Here is a 17,759-nt window from a genome sequence, read left to right as displayed (position 1 = left end):
TCGGTTGTGATCGGTCGAGAGACACTGCTCCCACGCCTTCGGGCTCAGGTGGTCGGCACAATTCGCGGGAGAGGTCCCGCTGAGACAAGGGGAAATCATTCTTGTCATGCCCGTTCCAGGTCCCGGTCCTCGACGCGCTCGAGACCTGTGGTGTCTTCGAGGAAGACGTTGACGCCGGTGGCGCCGAGGTCGTCGATGGGCTCTTTCGATGCCCCGCCTCCGAGGGACACGCTCGGGGCTCCGGCCTTGAGGACTGTGTGGATGCCATCGATGCTGTCGGCGCCGCGTTCGGCGTCGACACCGATTCATTCGAGGCCTTTCGAGGCTATTTCGACAGGGGTTCCCCTGGGCTCGGTGGAACCACCTAGAAAGGCTCTGGCAAAGGTCAAGCATGGCTTTGTTCCACATTCTGTGCCTTCTTCCCGCCAGCTTGAGTTTATTTCAGAGGTGGATGAGGGCTCTGATGATGGCATGGTTCCGGATACGGTGCCGGACGAGATTCTCTCGGGCCATAGCCAAATTGAAGACCTGCGGCAGTCCCTGCACGATGCCAGTGGGCTGGACACCTCTCCGGAGGTGGAGTTTTGTAGGCATGAGCCTGGCACTCATGCCAACTCCTCGTACTGGAGCCTTATGTCCAGGGTCACTGAGTACTTGGGATGGTCTGCCCCCCCCAGGGGATTTTCTTCAGGATGACCTTACCGATATCCTCTACCAAGGTCCACCAACTGACCCGGTACTGCCATTCCATATGGCTCTACAGAGGAGGGTGGCAGCGGCTTGGACTGCTCCGGAAAGTCTCCCGGCAGTGGGCAAGTCTTTGCCGCGAACATACCGCACAGCCAGTAGCGACCCCTGCTACTTGACCAGGCACCCCACTCCGGAGAGTTTGGTGGTGCAGGCGGCTACGTCCCCGGCAAAGCAGGTATTGTATCCTACCATCCCTCCTGATAGGGACGACAAGCGTTTTGACGGCTGGGCGAAGAAAGTGTTTTCTTCAGGGGGTATGGCGCTTCAGGCTGCCATCTCTGTTTGTGCCTTGTCACGTTTCACGCACACTCTGTCGAACTGTTTCCTTAGTGGCTGAACATATTCCCGAAGGGGACGAACGGAATGGTTTCCTTGCCATGGTTCAGGATGGAAAGGATGCCATGTGTGAGGCCGTTCAGTCGGGTTTGCACATGGCGGATTGCGTCAGCCGGTCCATGGCGGCAAGCACCGTGATATGCAGGTTTGCGTGGTTGCAGAAGTCGGGCTTTGCTCCTGATGTGCAGGCCCGGCTCCTCAACATGCCCTTTGACGGGGAACATCTTTTTGGCAGCAAGGCTGACGAGAGCCTTGAGAGGTTGCAGACCTCTAAAGCTGCAGCGAAGTCGTTGGGCGCTGCAGTTCGCCAAACTCCGCCTTTTCGTCCTAGGGGACAGCAATGGAGGGGAGGTTCCTTTCGTTACTACTCCTTTGGTAAAGCAAGAGGCGCTGCCAGTCAAAGGGGCCACCGTAGGAGTGCCAGAGGTGGAAAACAAGGTACTCTAGGTGCCAAGGCCGCTCGGGCTGTTGCCTCTTTGCCCTCAGGCAACTCCGCAGCCGTTTCAGCTCAGTCATAAGGCCATGTCCCATAGTTTGCCGGTTGGAAGGCTGGCGCAGCATCTTGCATAGTGGTGCGCCATTACTTCAGATGTGTGGGTTCTGGAGATCATAACCCACGGCTACTGTCTTCCTTTCCGGCAGAGGCCTCGAGACAATCCACCGGGGAATCTCTCTTTGAAGAGTCCGGATCCGCTCCTTACGCAAGAAATTCAATCCATACTGGAGAAAGGCGCCATAGAACTGGTGCCTGTAGCAGAGAGGAACAAGGGATGGTATTCCCCTTATTTTTTGATTTCCAAGAAAGACGGGGGATTGAAACCCATCATGGACTTGCGCGGTTTGAAAAAACTCCTCAGGAAGGACAAGTTCAAGATGGTTACTCTCTCTCAAGTCCTCCAGGCCCTTCAACTTCAGGACTGGTTGGTATCTCTCGACCTCAAGGACGCTTATTTTCATGTGCCGATACATTCAAAGCACAAGAAGTACCTAAGGTTCGCGGTTGACGACTCGCACTTTCAGTTTCGGGTCCTGCCGTTCAGATTGACCTCCGCCCCAATGGTCTTCACCAAGCTCATGGTAGTGGTGGCAGCGCACCTCAGGAAAGGGGGGATTCACATCTACCCCCTACCTGGACGATTGGTTGATCAGGGCGCACTCTCCCGAGCAAGTCCTGGATCATCTGTCAGTCACCTGCCACTCCCTCCACAAGCTGGGCTTCTCCCTCAACTTAGTCGTCCCATTTGACACCAACTCAGAGGCTCCAGTACATCGGAGCAGTGCTCGACACGTCCGCAGGGCAGTGTTTTCCTCCCCAGGTGAGGGCTCATCACATTCAGCAGATGGTGCACAAGTTTCAGCTCGCCCAGTGTCTCCCAGCGTTCGCGTTCTTGCGATTGCTCGGCCTCATGGCATCCTGCATTCTTCTGGTGACAGAGGCCAGGTTGCGGATGAGATCTTTGCAATGGGCACTCAAGCTCCAGTGGTCTCAGTCCTCCGGCAGGATGTCGGACCCTGTTCAGGTGCCGTCCTCGGTTGCCCAGAACCTTCTGTGGTGGGCCGTCAAAGACAATCTGATGAAGGGGGCTCCATTTTGGCTACCCTGGCCGGAGGTGACCATCGTGATGGACGCATCCCTCACGGGATGGGGAGCTCATGCCAACGAGTTGACAGCGGTCGTTGGTCTCCTTCAGAGTCCAGACCATATCAATCTGTTGGAGCTGAGGGCCGTCAGGCTAGCCCTGAAGGCTTTTCTGCCGACTGTGCGAGGGAAGAATTTCCTGATCCTGACAGACAACACAGTGGCCATGCACTACCTCAACAAAAAGGGGGGGCAGGGTCACTTCCTCTGTGCAGGGAGGCGATGCAGCTCTGGTTCTGGGCAATCCAGCAGGAAGTTTCGATCTCGGCAGTTCATCTGGCCGGAGACGAAAACGAGACGGCGGACGCTCTGAGCAGGCAGAGCGCGATCTCTCACGAGTGGGAGTTGGCTCAGGAGATTACCTTGGAGATCTTTGCCCTTTGGGGGACCCCTCAAGTGGATCTCTTCGCTTCCAGTGTCAACCGGAAGTGCGAGAGGTTCTGCTTGCGGGAATTTCCTCCAAAAGGAGCCTTAGACGCGTTTGTGGTGGAGTGGTCATTCCCACTGCTGTACGCGTTTCCTCCAGTCCCCGTCATCCCGCAAGTACTAAGGAGGTTCGGTTCCCGAATGATCCTCATTGCTCCGGCGTGGGCCCGGAGGACGTGGTACCCGGACCTTCTCGACTTGTCCATTCGCCCTCCACGTCGTCTTCCCATCCAGAGGTCAGATCCCTCAACCTTCACGCTTGGTTTCTGAAGGGTTGAGGTATAAGGATTGGGACCTCCCTGAAGACGTGATGGAGGTGTTACTCTGAGCCAGACGGCCTTTACATCAAAGTCCCTGTACCGTTGGCGTAAGTTCTGCGACTGGTGCAGGGTTAAGACTGTGGATCCTTTTGCATGAGACATTCCCATGGTTCTGTCTTTTTTGCTTTCTTTGGCCCACAGGGGCTTGCAAGTGGGTAGCGTTAAAGGTTACCTGGCGGCGCTGTCCATATTTAAGCGCTCGTCTGAAGAGTGTTCCCATTTTAAAATTCCTTTAATTTCTCAGTTTCTGAAAGGGCTCACTAATGTGTTCCCTCTGTCACCTTTCCAGGTGCCCGGTTGGGATTTGAACCTTGTTCTCAAGTTTCTGATGGGTGCTCTGTTTGAGCCTTTGCATTCATGCCCTTTGAGACTGTTAACTGTTAAAACTGTATTTTTGGTTGCGGTCACTTCCGCTCGCAGAGTGAGTGAGTTACAGGCACTTTCAGTTAAGCCACCCTTCACTGTGTTTCATAAGGACAGGGTTGTCCTTAGAGTTCGTCCTTCCTTTCTTCCGAAGGTGGTGTCGGAATTTCATTTAGGCCAGAAGGTTGCTCTTCCAGCGTTTTATCCTCCTCCACATCCTGGTAATGAAGAGGAGAGGCTCCATAGTCTTGATCCTAGAGCTTTTATATTTCACGCATGTCCCGGGGCAGAGTGGATGATCAACTCTTCATTGGTTACGCTGGAAAGCGTTTGGGACAAGCTGTGACGAAACAGACTTTGCCTCGCTGGATTATTTTGGCTATCTCGCAGTGTTACCGCTTGGCGGGTAAGGACCCACCGGTCGGCTTGCAGGCCCATTCTACCAGGGGTATGGCTGCCTCTACTGCCCTACAGAGGGGTGTTGCTATTCATAACATCTGTGATGCAGCTACCTGGGCTTCGGTACATACTTTTGTACGTCACTACTCCCTCGATTCCATCCGTGGGCAGGTTCTGGCCTTTGGCAAGGCAGTCCTTTACTCCGCAATTTGATTGGGCATTCTAAATTTCTGTTTTCTAAATTCTTTTCCCACCTCCTTGCATTGGTACTGCTTTGGGAGTCTGTCATAGATATGAAATACGTCGGAGGACCCAATCCCCTCGAAGAACTAGTTACTCTTACCTGGTAACGTTCTTTCGATGGGATGATCCAATGACGTATTCCATGTCGCTCCCTCCCTGCCTTCAGCGCTACAGAATTTCTTATGCGATTGCAGCTTACGTTTCCGCAAGGCTTTGTGTGTCAGACTGGCAGAAGACTGGTGCCACACATTCTGGGGAAAAAAACTACAACTGAGGCTACGTGCGTCCTACTTGTAACATCCAGTGATTTTGGACGTCGGAGGAGGTCCTCGAGGGCGGCATATCGACTTCACCGACGCAGACGCCAAAGATTTTCCGAAGCAGCACAGCTGTGGTGATTACATATCATAGATATGGAATACGTCGTCGGACCATCCCATCGAAAGAACGTTACCAGGTAAGAGAGTAACTTGTTCTTTGCTGCTGTACCTTCTCACAACCAACCTCCTCCAGATACTGCTCGCTAATCTATGCATAGCATGTGATCTAAGCAGATCCACAAACCTCAGAAGGCAGACATTACTCACCGTAATTGTATTTCTGATCCTTGTATCTGCTTAGATTCACATGAGCACACCCTTCCTCCCCCTCCTGGAGTCGAAGGTGCATTGATGTTTCTTGCTCTACCACCATTTTCTGCTTTATTGCATCTGTACTCGCGCTACACGCAACCTCATGTCAGAAACGAAACAATCTGAGGGATCTTCACGCGTGAAGAACCATGGGTACAGTAGACGTTACTAGGGATAGTATTGCTAACGCGCCCAGTCGACGTCCCTTTTTGAGTTTCGAAAAAACAAATCATGTAATACTCTGACTACCACTAGATGTCGGTCTATGCATAGCCTGTGAATCCAAGCAGATACAAGCATCAGAAATACAATTACGGCGAGTAATGTATGCCATATGACTTTGGTTAAGCATTATGCATTTCAATAGTAAACTCTTAAATGATATACAGGTAAGTGGTCAGAGTAGCATTCAAGTTTAGCAAATCAGTTACTTACAACCAACATTTAAAGTAAAGTCAAATGCCACACAATGGTTTGCGCCACTATTGAAAACAGAATTATTCTTTGATTGGTTTCCGTTAGCAACATGTGTTTCAGCCATGGGCCTTTTTTATAGCCAGACAATTATCTCTAAATACAATGACCAGCACTTATTGTAACACAAAATTGCACCAATTAATGTAATCAGTTTATATAGTGTCAGCAAAAGACATTTAGAGGTGAAGTCGCATCAGAATTGAATGTTATTAAAGACATAACAGAGATGGAGGATTGGAGGGTTTGGGTATAGGTTGGAAGTATTGGGTTACACAGATACAAAAGCGCAATTTACCACATTAATGCACAGAACAAATACAGGAAAAAGAGCAGACACAAAAAATAAAAGAAAATAAAAAGAAAGAGAAAAAACGGAAATTTCAAATTAGAGTATAGCTTCTGCATCATAAAAAACCAAACGTGTCACAAACCGTCAACAATAAAAACTGAAAGTTAGTATCCACACTCAGCTTAAAACAAGCTGTTTTAACCAAAATCCTAGTTAAGATTGGTCACATATATACAGTCTTACTGAAGTACATATCTTTGGTGGCTTAATGGTCAGTCAGAGCTATCAAAGTTGTCAGGCTATGAAAAAGGCCCATGGCCGAAACACGTGTTGCTAACGGACACCAATTAAAGAATAATTCTGTTTTCAATACTGGCGCGAACCATTGTGTGGCATTTATTTGACTTAACAATTTTGAGAGGCGGTGGGAGTCCTCTTTGTCATACGGATTGACGACAGTGAATATAGTTAACATAAACTTCACCAGTTTAAATTACTGGTGCATTTTTTTCCCTCTACACTCGCCCACAACTGATTTTATTTTTTTTTTTGCAACATTTAAAGTAAGCAACACAGAAACTGGTAAGTCCTTTTAGGCAACCTATACTTTAGAAAGTCCAGCCCCATCAGGGAATGATTCTCAAAGTCAGTGGGGAGTCCTCACAGATACACTGGAGCCTCGGCAGACTACACAAAGGGTTCCTGCCAAAGAGAAAACTTAAACCAGGACCTCCATCCATATTGGAAGGACCAATAAAGAACAACTACACAAGAAATGGCGAAAAAAGAAAGAAGCCACAATGTTGGAACAATGGTGACCCTTTTGTGAAGACAGCTTGCAAGCAAAAATAGCACGAAGTCAGAACACGTCCACTGCCACCAGTCGTTCTTGTAAGCTTGTTACTGTAATAGAATTGTTACAGGAGCAGAGAGAAAAGAGATACTAAGTAACTTCTCAGAACTCCACGTGGGAGTCTACTGAGTCAGTATTAATCACAAAGAACTCCTCGATGCTTGCTCAGAGCTCAGACTCGAAGACCGGGTCCAGCAATACGTTTGGATTAAGTCTCCTGGTGCGTGCCACCTTGGCCCTGGCGTCCTGGGCAGGATCGACATCCGGCCTATTTGGCCCACGAGAGACTCAGATAGTAGCCACCTGTCGATCCGCGAATGGTAATTGTGTACAGTAGAGTAGAAGAACTCTCGGGACAAGGGGTGAAGTAATCTCCAAGCGTCGACCACGCCCAGCGAGCCCTGTGCCTCTAGAATGGTTTTAGCCACTCTAGTCTACTGACTGGGCCTGGTGCCGGACCTATCTTAGGTCGATGTCCACTATGTTGTTAATATCCCCGCCCCAGAGAATGGGGATCAGGGGGAAATGGGCCAGTAAGAGAGGAAAAATCTGGGTCATCCATATTTGGGCCATATATTTTCAGGAGGACCGCCTGTCTGTTCAACAATCAACTGAGTATTAGGACATTGCGCCCCAGGGGATCTATATGTGTCGCTATGTGAGAGAATCTAAGGGACTTGTGCACTGGGGTCATCGCGCCTCGGCTCTGCGAGTAGGTGGTGTAGTAGCGCTGCGTGCCCCATGACTTGGCAAATCTGTCTCAGCTGCCTGCCAGTGCATGTGTCTCTTGTAAAAATAAAAAAAAATTTTAAAAAACACCTGGGCTCTGTTCGGCATAGAGCTGCAGTTTGCGCATCTTCATAGGGTTGCCCAGCCCTCTGATATTCCAACTCATGAATACCAGTCCCTCATCCGCTATTCAGACGGTATGTATATTTCAGTTGTGATCTGGACCAAGCTAGACAGGGTTGATTTATGGTGAAACCAAACCAGAGATGGATTTCATCTCGTCTCCTCAATTGCAAGCCAAGCAGACTTTTAAACTTTTGTCTCCGCCCACTCTCCCAATTAGATGAGTGAAACCCCAACCATTCATACAACAGCAACAATTGCAACTCTGCAGGGGGACTGGGGGGTGTGCTAGCCAAGATAGGCTTCAGCACAGACGCAAGAAATAGAAAAGCATAATGTGATGCAAATATTGGGAATATCAAAAAAACACTGCAGGTAACATATGGGTAATCTGTGCGGACCACCCTCGATCCGTCGGATAGGGCCCAATCTAAGCAGGGTCAGGAGGGGACAATGGCTCGACCCGGACTCGCAGCTAGCCAGGGAAATGTTTGTTGAGGAACCTGGCGGCCTCCTCCGGGAGGGTGAAAAACAAGACCTTGTCAGCAATTTCGACTCTTAACTTTGCTGGGTATAACATGGAGTATTTGACTCCTAGCTCCCATAGTCTTATTCTTGGTGGCAAGAAAGGTCTTGCGCTCCTGTTGGATAGCGACAGAGAAATCTGGATACCTGTGGATCCTAGCAGAGCCAAGTAGCAGCTTGCCCTTGGCTCTGGTAGCACGCAACAGCGCATCTCTACCTCAATAGTTCAAGACTCTGGTGATAATAGGATGGGCGGAGCTCTCTGGGTCTAGGTTTTGCAGCTAGGGATCGATGGGCCTATTAGATTGCGAACTGTGGTGAAAGCTTGGGGCCGTCTAATCGATAAAGGATGCGTTCCACAAAATCCTTCATGGAGCCATCAATTTTGTCCTGCGGCACGCTTTTTATGCGCAGGTTATTGCGCCTCAATCTAGACTACAAATCTTCATTCTTTTTACTAACCGCTTGGACCTTCGAGGCCACCTCAGACCTGAGGCACGTGATATCTTCTGTCGAGCAAACTCTTGACTCCACTTTAGTGACTCAGGTGTCGGTCTTCTCCATTACGGGTTTTAATAGTCGATTGTCCAGCTCATTTCCTCTAGTTTCGTGTGCAGTGCTGTGAATGCCTCCCGCATCTACTCCTTCTTCCTCCAAAGTTCAGCGAGTTTGCTTGGCACTGCGGGGATGACATCAGCCTCAGGATGCGCCTCGGCAGGCTTAGGTCTTGACTTGGCGGACATGTTAATTGAATGTTGTTTACGGCCGCCCCCTTGGTCATGGCCGAAAGAGATGTGTATAAAGCTGTAAGGAGAAGTTTTGATGAGGAGTTGGTGCCAGTAAGGAGGCTGAATGAGGCAGGCAAGACCGAACCTTTAAAAGTTGAGCGAGGTCTGCCACCATTTGAACAGCACAGTTAAATGGGTTCAGGGACCTGGGCATGCAGGAGGAGCAGCCGGGACCATGGACCATGAGGAAAAGGCACAGCGCATTGAGCGTCGGAAGCGGATCACCTAAGCCCAGCCCAGGGTGGCCGGGCTGGGTCTCGCGCCACAAGCTGCAGCCCGGGGGCACAGGTACTGGCAGTGGAACCCTGGCCGCCCCGTGGACTCAGGCAGACAGGTGGAAGTCCCAGGACCGCAGCAGCTGCGATGTAGGGTGGTCTGCGGCTAAGAGCAAGCGGGCAGTCACCGCTTGGATCTGAGGGGAGGAGCAACTCGATGTCAGCCCCGCACTCTCCAGCTCCATGCCGGCCCTCAAGTGGCGGGTGCTCAACGGGCAGCGCTGTCCCCGAAACCAGTCCAGGACAAAACAAAAATGCAGCACCAGGGTCAGGGGCATGTGCGGCGCGGGGCTCCTGTATTAAAACAAATATTCGGAGCAGCAGTCGTTCACTCCGAAGTGTAGGCGGGCCCCGCTGTGGCTGTGTACAGCTGCCTGCAGCGTCCAGCAGACAGGCCGGGAAGGGCACCTAAGAAGCGCAGACCTGGTTGCGGCAAGGAGATCCCTCAGAGTCTGAAATTCAGTCCGTGGGTAGTCAAATCACCAGATTTGGAGATCAATAAAGCAGAAATCAGCTGGTATGTGCCGTGTGAAGCCGTCAGGCATACGGAGCAGGAAACTCACACGGCCATCAAAGCTTGTGCGCAACAGCGCCCCCCCAGGTGAGGTGATTTGGAATGAAACAGATACATCTCCCTAACACCCCAGGCCACTTGCATCCCTCCAGAGTCTAAACCTTCCCTCTCCCTTACATTGTCTGGGTTTGGCTAGATTTCCGGGCCTTTCCTGTTCATACTAGGTTGGTCTCTGAGGATCCACCCTCATCGGTTGATTTTGAAAATGTATCTTGACTCTAACCATCAATCATACACCCATGAACCATTCAAATGTTTTCCAGCCAGCCTATTGGTATGGGCCGCCACACACCACACAACTAAACGTTTCAGCTGGTCTCCCTGGGCAAACTAAGGGGGTGTGGATTAGACAAACCCCATATATACAATAACCTGCTATCACTCTGGTGACTTCACACATTCCTTTGAGTTCCTGGCCAGAGCGCACGTCGGAATGAACCCACAAGCTCATTTCCAGTCTCAATCAAGGGCTGCAAAGCACATGTGCTTACATACTGGATTAAACAGCACTGGAGATTGCCTTTTCCTAGTCTACAGGAAGGAAATGCTTCCTGAGAGCCAAAGAGGCTACTACTCAAGCACCCACTGTGCCATCCACCAGAAAAATGCCTGGTTCAGGGTACTGACCCAATGAGAATGTCACCTTGGCAGTAGCCCCAACCTTTGGGGCCTTTGAGTCCCCTAAGGGTCACAGACAGGCTTTTTCCTCAGTGAAATCTGGGTGAATCTCACTGTGGAAGAAATGGAAGGAATACTAAAAAACAACCACAATTGGAGAGTTAGGGGAGTTTTCCTGAAATCCTACTGGTAGTAAGACTTTAGTAAGCTATCCCAGTGGTTTTGTAGATCCCCAACTCTTACGATCAGTCTGTACTAGCCCAGGACCTTGGTAGAGTGGCAGAGCAGTCAGGCTTATTTTAAGATGTGAGCTAGGTTAGTACACTGAATCTTAGTTAAACGGGCACAACAAAGAAGCACTTAGACGTATATTTATATAAAAAAGTATATATTATATTTACACCAGAATCGCTTTAAATACTTCTGACTTTTCAGTTAGAACACTTAGAAATACTTGATAATACATGTCAAAGGGCACTTTCACTTTTGTGTTTGTTTGCGGTTACATTTGTAGCAACGTTAGAAAGGGAAAAGACAATGTTATCTTATCAGTTATTGTGCACTCATGCAGTTTTCTACGGGTTATAAGGTAGTACATTTACTCTGCAAACACATATAGTAAAGTCACTTAAAGGGAGGAAAATGGTCTCTAGAACCTTGAACTAAGCTCATGCTACACTAACAGTTTCTTCGCTTAGTAAGTTTTTTAAGTCCAAAACCGTAACCCTAGCTAAAGGCAGTTCGTAGTGGGCTTGAAGTCTTGACAATCAGCAAATAATGAATAGTTCCTGTGGATTACTTCCAGTGTTCGAGTTATTGAAGCAGCAAGTTGACAACTAACAAAGGAGTCTTAAAAATGGACTCGAAGGGGACACAAGCAGCGGCTTGGGTCAGAGGGGGTTGCCATGGACACCTCTACGTGTACTGCAACGCTCTGGAGCAACTTCTTGGAATCAGGTAAGCAATACCTTTTTCCCCCCCACAGTACCTTAGGTTAGAAGAAAAGGTTTGTGCTGGATGCTCTGCGATGTTGCAGCTCTGCACCCGCCCTCTGGATCCTTGGTCTGGTGACGATAGGCAGGACAATGGATGGGATCTGTCAGCAGCAGGACTTTCAGCAACTTTTTGGTTCAAGCGGTTTTAGCACCTTTTCTGCAGCACCCACAATGAACACGGATTGCCCGGTATCATCTTTGCTTCCTGCAGTCCCACACTCTGGTGAGGGGTCTGGGTGAGTTGGATCGTTTCTCTGGGGTGTCCTTATGGGTTCAGCAAAGATTTGGACGGATTCGGACTTTCCACGACGATGCCCTTGAAATCGGCAGCAGATCTCCTGGTTTTGGGGTTCTGCAGCTCTCTGGAAGCTACAAGGACCTCGGGCGATGGCTCGTTTCAAAGTTTGTCTTAGGACTGGTTGGTCCCACCAGCCAAAGGGAAGGAGTCCTCTGTTCGGAGCTCTTATGTCTCATAGAAAACGGGGTCAGGACAGCAGTGGTCACTTCACGGTGTTGCAAAAGGTCTGCAGGAGTCTCTGGTCGTCTTCGTTTACTTCTGTTTCCAGTGGGCGACTGTTACGAGGAGTGATTAAGCAAACACAGGTGAGTGTCATACGACAATGATTTATTCAGCATCAAGGTTGGCAACCCATAGCCAGGGAGCTGAGCATCCACTGGTCTCCGTGGAACTCCACCTCATAAGATGCACATTGACATTCTCTAGCATGAGCCACGATAACTATGTACATAGCAACAGTAGTTAAGGAACCTTCACGTGAAGACACGAAGATAAAGAATAATGGCTGATGAGCAGTTCCCTAATAGCGACTTGCTTTTCACTCCAGAAGCCTCACCTTATTTACAGTTCCAGCACACACTCCTCTGCAATCTCTCAGCATTTTACAGAGAGGGGTGTTTGGCTGTCCAATCAGGACAGCCAGATCCCCTGTGCGAGCTGGACCTATTCAGGCACTCTGGCAGACAAAGGACAGGGGGGTGGAAAACTACTCCCCTACTTCTTGCCGACCCAGACACTCTGAAGCCTAGGCAGGGATACCTACTGGTTCCCGCCAAAGGCAAAGCATATACACAGACCTCCCTCTCCCAGAATGGCAGGCGGTCTAACAAAGAACAACCACGCTAGTAATAGTGAAAAAAGAAGGGAGGCCCCAAGTTGGTACTTAGGTCCCCCTATTGTGCACTACCGAGGCTATGGGGATAGCCTGCGGTACAAAAAAATACACAATAATCGGTAGAACACGTCCTCTGCCACCAGCCATATCTAGGTGATTGTCTGGGTGAGTAAAAGTTCGCTGGAGCAGAGAGAAGGGGGATACTAGGTATCCCTTTGGCGCTCAACTGAAGGTGATGTGCGCCAATCTAATCTCTGACATTAGATTTTTGGGAGAGATACTAAGTATCTCTCTATCCTTAAGAACTGTAGTTACTTGAGGATACAGAAAAATAATCTTAAAGGAGGACCCTAAGGGTCCCCAGCAACAGTGCCCACAAGGAGCTGTGTGCTGCAGTAGTAAAATGAAATGGAGCAGCCAGACACCATAGTACAGGTAGAATACAAAGAATAGAGTTTCAAAAGACAGAGCCCACAAGAATGAATGAGAGGAAAAAGGCTCTACTCGTTCAGGATTGAAAGAAAAAGGTCCAGAAGTGCAGCAGAAAGTGCTGAGGGGTCTCACTAAGTGAGGGGATGAAGAACAAAAATGATACATCTCCCTAACCGATGACTCACAAAAGTCAGCAAAAGAGGACTTTCTTAAACCCTGATAATGCAGATGCATTGAAACCTGACAATACTCCTTCCTCACTCCTTAGATACAGCCTAGGCTGTGAATTTTACCCTAGCAATGAATTCTGGGGGCCATAGTTAAGTTTCACCACCCAAACTTACCACTGCCAAGATTCCTTCTCAACAATTGTTTTGTCCTTTAGAGGTGCTGGAAGTTTGTGAACTGTAGGAATCGCCTTGGTGATTTGAACTGTTTCTCTGTTGCACACCCTGATGCATATACCTTTTTTGATTCACAGGACTCTGACCAAGCTGAAGTGTTGTGCAATCGAAAGCATGGCAAAAGCTTTTCAAAAGGCAAGAATCGACACAGTGACTGCCAGGGGCCACTTAACACAGCAAATTCAGTGACACCAGGCCAACACTGCATCTTTCCCCCGTCTGAAGAGCCACTGTATGCGGGGCCCAAGGTATGAAAGGTTTTATCTTTGCATCCATGTGTTACTCTGGATCCAAAAGTGCATCCGAGATTTGGGGAGTTTGAGAGAATAGAAGTGGAAAGTGAGCACTTAATCTAAATAAGTATACAATCTTTGTATTTTGCTGTGTACCAGAAATATTACAATAAATTGTGTTGACAGAATTCCATTTCTGAGTGAGGTCTCTGGCCCTATTTTATAGGATCCCCACACATTTGTCACTGCAACCCTTTTTCATGTGCTGTCCCCGATGAGTCTTTTTAGCTGTAGGACAGGGTTGCTTTTAAAGCAATCCATTTTGGTTCTAGAGCGATTGTATAATTCTTCATGTGTTGTGAGTACCAGGGGTGCAAGCAATTTTACCCCATTGGTAGAACAACCCATCTTTTTTTTTTTCTTTTCTTTTTTTGTTGGCCATTAGTGTCCCATTGTGTTTTTGTTATCTTGTGATTGGTTTTGTGTTTTAGAGCTCCCTTTATTCCGGGAAATCACAAGGGAGGCTTAAAATGGCTTTTCTGACTGTGTGGACTCTGTGATCCCATATCGTAGGCTCAATATTGGTTTAAGATAGTTTAGACCAGTGTTTGGTCCCTGGGCTCTCCTCCTCACTTTGTGTCGGGGCTGGGGGTGGTCTAGGCTGAGTGCCAGTCCTACTAACCAACCAGTATTTTGCCCCTAGCTCCCTCTATTGGTTGGTGCCAGCCCCTTTTTAAAGTGCAACGAAAGGCATTGCCGAGTCCCTGCCTCCATTGCTGCCTTGTTCTGGAATGCTAGGGCAGTTTTTGTGCCACTCTGAGGATGCTACAACAACTAACCCTAAGAAGAGGAGGCTAAAATACCTGACCGCAAAGGTAAGCCTTATCGCTCTGAAGCGTGGGTCGCAGGTCCGAGCGACAAGGCTTAACTCTCAGGTGGGGTGGGGGGAGTAGATTGACGCAGATGCCCAATTAGTCCACACACATCTAGAAAATACAGTAAATACACTGATCTACTTAAAAATGTATACTTTATTAAAGTCTCACTTATAAAATTATCAGTTCATACAAGTACTTGAGTCATAACACATAGTATGAAAAAGATTCCAAGTATATTAAAAACAGTAATGCCTATACAAGGCGCCTCCTTAACCCGCTGTCTATATGTGGGTCCTTTGCCAAGGGGAAGCACCCAACATCACATAACAGGGAAGTGGGGAGAACCAGGATACCATACAACCTAACCCGTAGCTAAGTACTGAGAAACATGCACAACTAAGTGCAGTGTCCTAAAGACACATCCCAACCCTAATACACGTGGAAGGCCCTAGACCTGGTGGCCAGCTCCTAACACGTATGGCAGCGTGTATAATTAAAAAAGGAAACCCAAATTTATCCTGAGGAAGAATATGTACAATCCCTAAAACATAAGGCCCTAAGAGGTCTGAATGGATGGGGAATTATAACAGTATGAATGCCCAGTTGCCCAGAACAGTACATTAAGGATACAGAGAGGATGGAACCCCAACAAACTTTAGCCTAAGCTTCCCAGACTCGAGCAGCATGTCAGCAACAGCCCTTTCCAGTAAAACTTCTGGCAGAAATTACACATTGTTACTAAATACAATGTTTCCAGTACACTTTCCAGTGCAGAAATGAAAGGGATGACTTTAAAAGAGTATAAAATCATAGGTAGGTACTGAAATGGCGGATCCTGTCTCGGAGATCACCGAACCCCTGGGGGATGCAGAAAAATGTCAAGGAGTAGGTAAATGCCCAAAAGTAGCTTGAGTTCTAGTGTTGGTTCAAAGTTCCATAGGATATAATAGGAAAAGTTCAAGGCACATTCACACTGAAGGGAGGTAAATGCATTTCTACTCCCACAGATGCAGATGCTGCAACAATCATCCCCATGGAACTCCACAGGAGACCGCATGGAAGGTCCAGAAGTCGGAAGATGGGTCCCAGAGAAGTTGTTGCTGGACAGGAGAACCTCTTCTCCCCCTGCCCAACTCCCTAGTCCTAACTTCGATTATGAGGAATCTAGGTTAGGACTCTCCTCACAGGACTCACTATCACGGACCAGGCAGAGGCTCTGCAAAAGGTGCTGGATCACGCGTTTGATGGAAAGGAAATGCGCGCCACTACTGTTGATGAGCAGCTGCCCACATTTTAAGTCTTTGGCTGTGAAGACCACTTTCTCAGAAGTGAGACAAGCTTTTCAGTGGCCAGATCAGGTCACTGAGGGGCTTTAATGCATGTTAAATACTTCCATGCTCAGGACTCTTCACTTCCGTTGTCTAGATATGATAGCTATGGGTGCAATTAGTAAGTGTGAATGTAATACTCTCCTCCCTTTACCAAGGCTTCTCATGTCTTGCACACAATTTTTGAAGTATGTGTCCACATACACTTACGGGGAGAGGCCTCACTGAGGTCACATCCACAGCTGAAGTAGCTCAAATCAGATGCAACGGTAAGATCTCTCTAACAAGGCACAGAAGGGGCTTAGGGGTATAGTTTGAAGTTTTGCACTTGGGCCCTGTATGTGTTTGCTAATTGCATGTGAAAAGGCTGCTTTTGGATGCCCAGTTGCCTCTTTTCACCATTATTTTATGTATGCTGCTCCCTTTGCAGAATCTGGCAGAATTTCTTGACCAGATCGGCTGCTTAAAGTACCTACCTGTGCTGGAAGGACAGGACGTGGACCTCCGTGTCTTCCTCACACTGACAGAGGCGGATCTGAAGGAAGTAGGCATCAGGTGTGTCCCCTCATACTTACAAATGGAATTTTTAAGAAAGTTCATTTTTGATGATGTGCTGCACTGTAAGCCATAGGAAACTTTCATAAAGGGGAAAAAGGGATTGATGATTGGTTATCACAATTTCCCATTGGTTAAACATAAACATCTGCTTTATTTGGGATATCCATTCCAAATATCTTTTTTTTTTAAAGGCTGACACCTTGAGAACATTCTACCTGTGTGTGTGGGGGCTTATGGGGCGGAAAAGTTGAAACCTTTGCAAAACATACAGGCCAACAGAACATCCACAAGTGCTTATGCTTCTTCATGCAGATTGGGCAAATGTATGCCGCAAGCACACTTTCTTTTAATGTAACCTTCATAATGCTGTTCACTGGGGAAGCTTAGAGGCCCTTTTCTTTTTAGTGCATCTGTGGGATGAGGTGGGGCGTGCAAAGGGTGCTTAGTGTTGAGCTGGATTTCTAGAATCTGGCCTGGTGGACAGATTTTAGGAGGCCACCCTAGTTACATGGGAACTCTGATAGGTAAGCCAAAACGCAATAATTTGGACAATGGAGAAGCAGGTAAGACTTTTCTCAGAGTATGAGGTGGGTCAGGGGGTGAAGGGTGAAGCACACAATAATTCAATTTAGACAGGCAAATACAAAAATACATTTGTTTAGACCCAAAACACACACTAGGAAATGAAAGAAGCAGGTGATATCGCACAACACTCAAAAATAAACATTTCTGAGGCTTGCAGATCTGCTTAGAATCCCATGCTTTACCTAGATCGACATCTAGTGTTAGGCGTGGAGTATTGCACATGAAGTTTTCCAAGTTCAAAAAGGGACGTCTACTGGGTTTGTTTGTAATCTTATCGCTAGCGTGATGTCGCCTGTACCCCTGATCCCTCACGCGTTGAGGTCCCTCAGATTTATTTATTTCCTCCATCGTGGTTAGATGTGTTCTTGCAGAGTGTTGTAGCTATGCTACTTCTGAGTTATCACTTTATCAGTAGTTTGACGGTTCATGATTGACAAACATCTCAACGCAAGACCTTCTCGTCTGCCCAAATAGCTGATCGTTCTGGCGACGGGCTTCAACAGGCTTCAGCCTAGCAGTAGGGAGAGTGGGGCCAGGGGGGTGATTCCTCATTTACAAAGAATGCATTCCTCCAAATATTACATTTACTGCTTCAGTCTTGCTGCTCTTAGAATTTTCACACACCATGGAGCGGACTCCATTTAAATTCTGTCCAAATTGCATCAGAAAATATCTGTGAACGACACTCGAGTGTGTAACCACTGCCTTCCTCATGATCACCAGGAGACCTGTTGGGCTTCCTGCAAGCTTTTTAAGCCTAGGACTTTCAAAGGTGCGTCGAACAAAGCGGTGGGTGGCACCTGCTATGATGGCCGAGTCAGACACCTCCACCGGTCTGAGTCTGATCATGAAGG

General features: G+C 48.2%; 1 protein-coding gene across 4 annotated transcripts in view; it reads left to right on the top strand.

The window, feature by feature from the left end:
- Positions 1 to 17,759, top strand: part of ANKS3 (ankyrin repeat and sterile alpha motif domain containing 3) — a 590,125-nt gene that overhangs the window by 330,668 nt on the left and 241,698 nt on the right. For all 4 annotated transcript variants that reach the window (XM_069646876.1, XM_069646875.1, XM_069646877.1 and 1 more), the window contains 2 exons: positions 13,401 to 13,571; positions 16,193 to 16,317. In XM_069646876.1, coding sequence (XP_069502977.1) covers positions 13,401 to 13,571; positions 16,193 to 16,317 — 296 coding nt within the window. The remainder of the gene's footprint in view (positions 1 to 13,400; positions 13,572 to 16,192; positions 16,318 to 17,759) is intronic.

The sequence above is a fragment of the Ambystoma mexicanum genome, chromosome 2q, assembly GCF_040938575.1.
Source record: "Ambystoma mexicanum isolate Mex_15411 chromosome 2q, UKY_AmexF1_1, whole genome shotgun sequence".
NCBI lineage: Eukaryota > Metazoa > Chordata > Amphibia > Caudata > Ambystomatidae > Ambystoma > Ambystoma mexicanum.
This window is presented reverse-complemented; position numbering and strand designations above follow the sequence as displayed.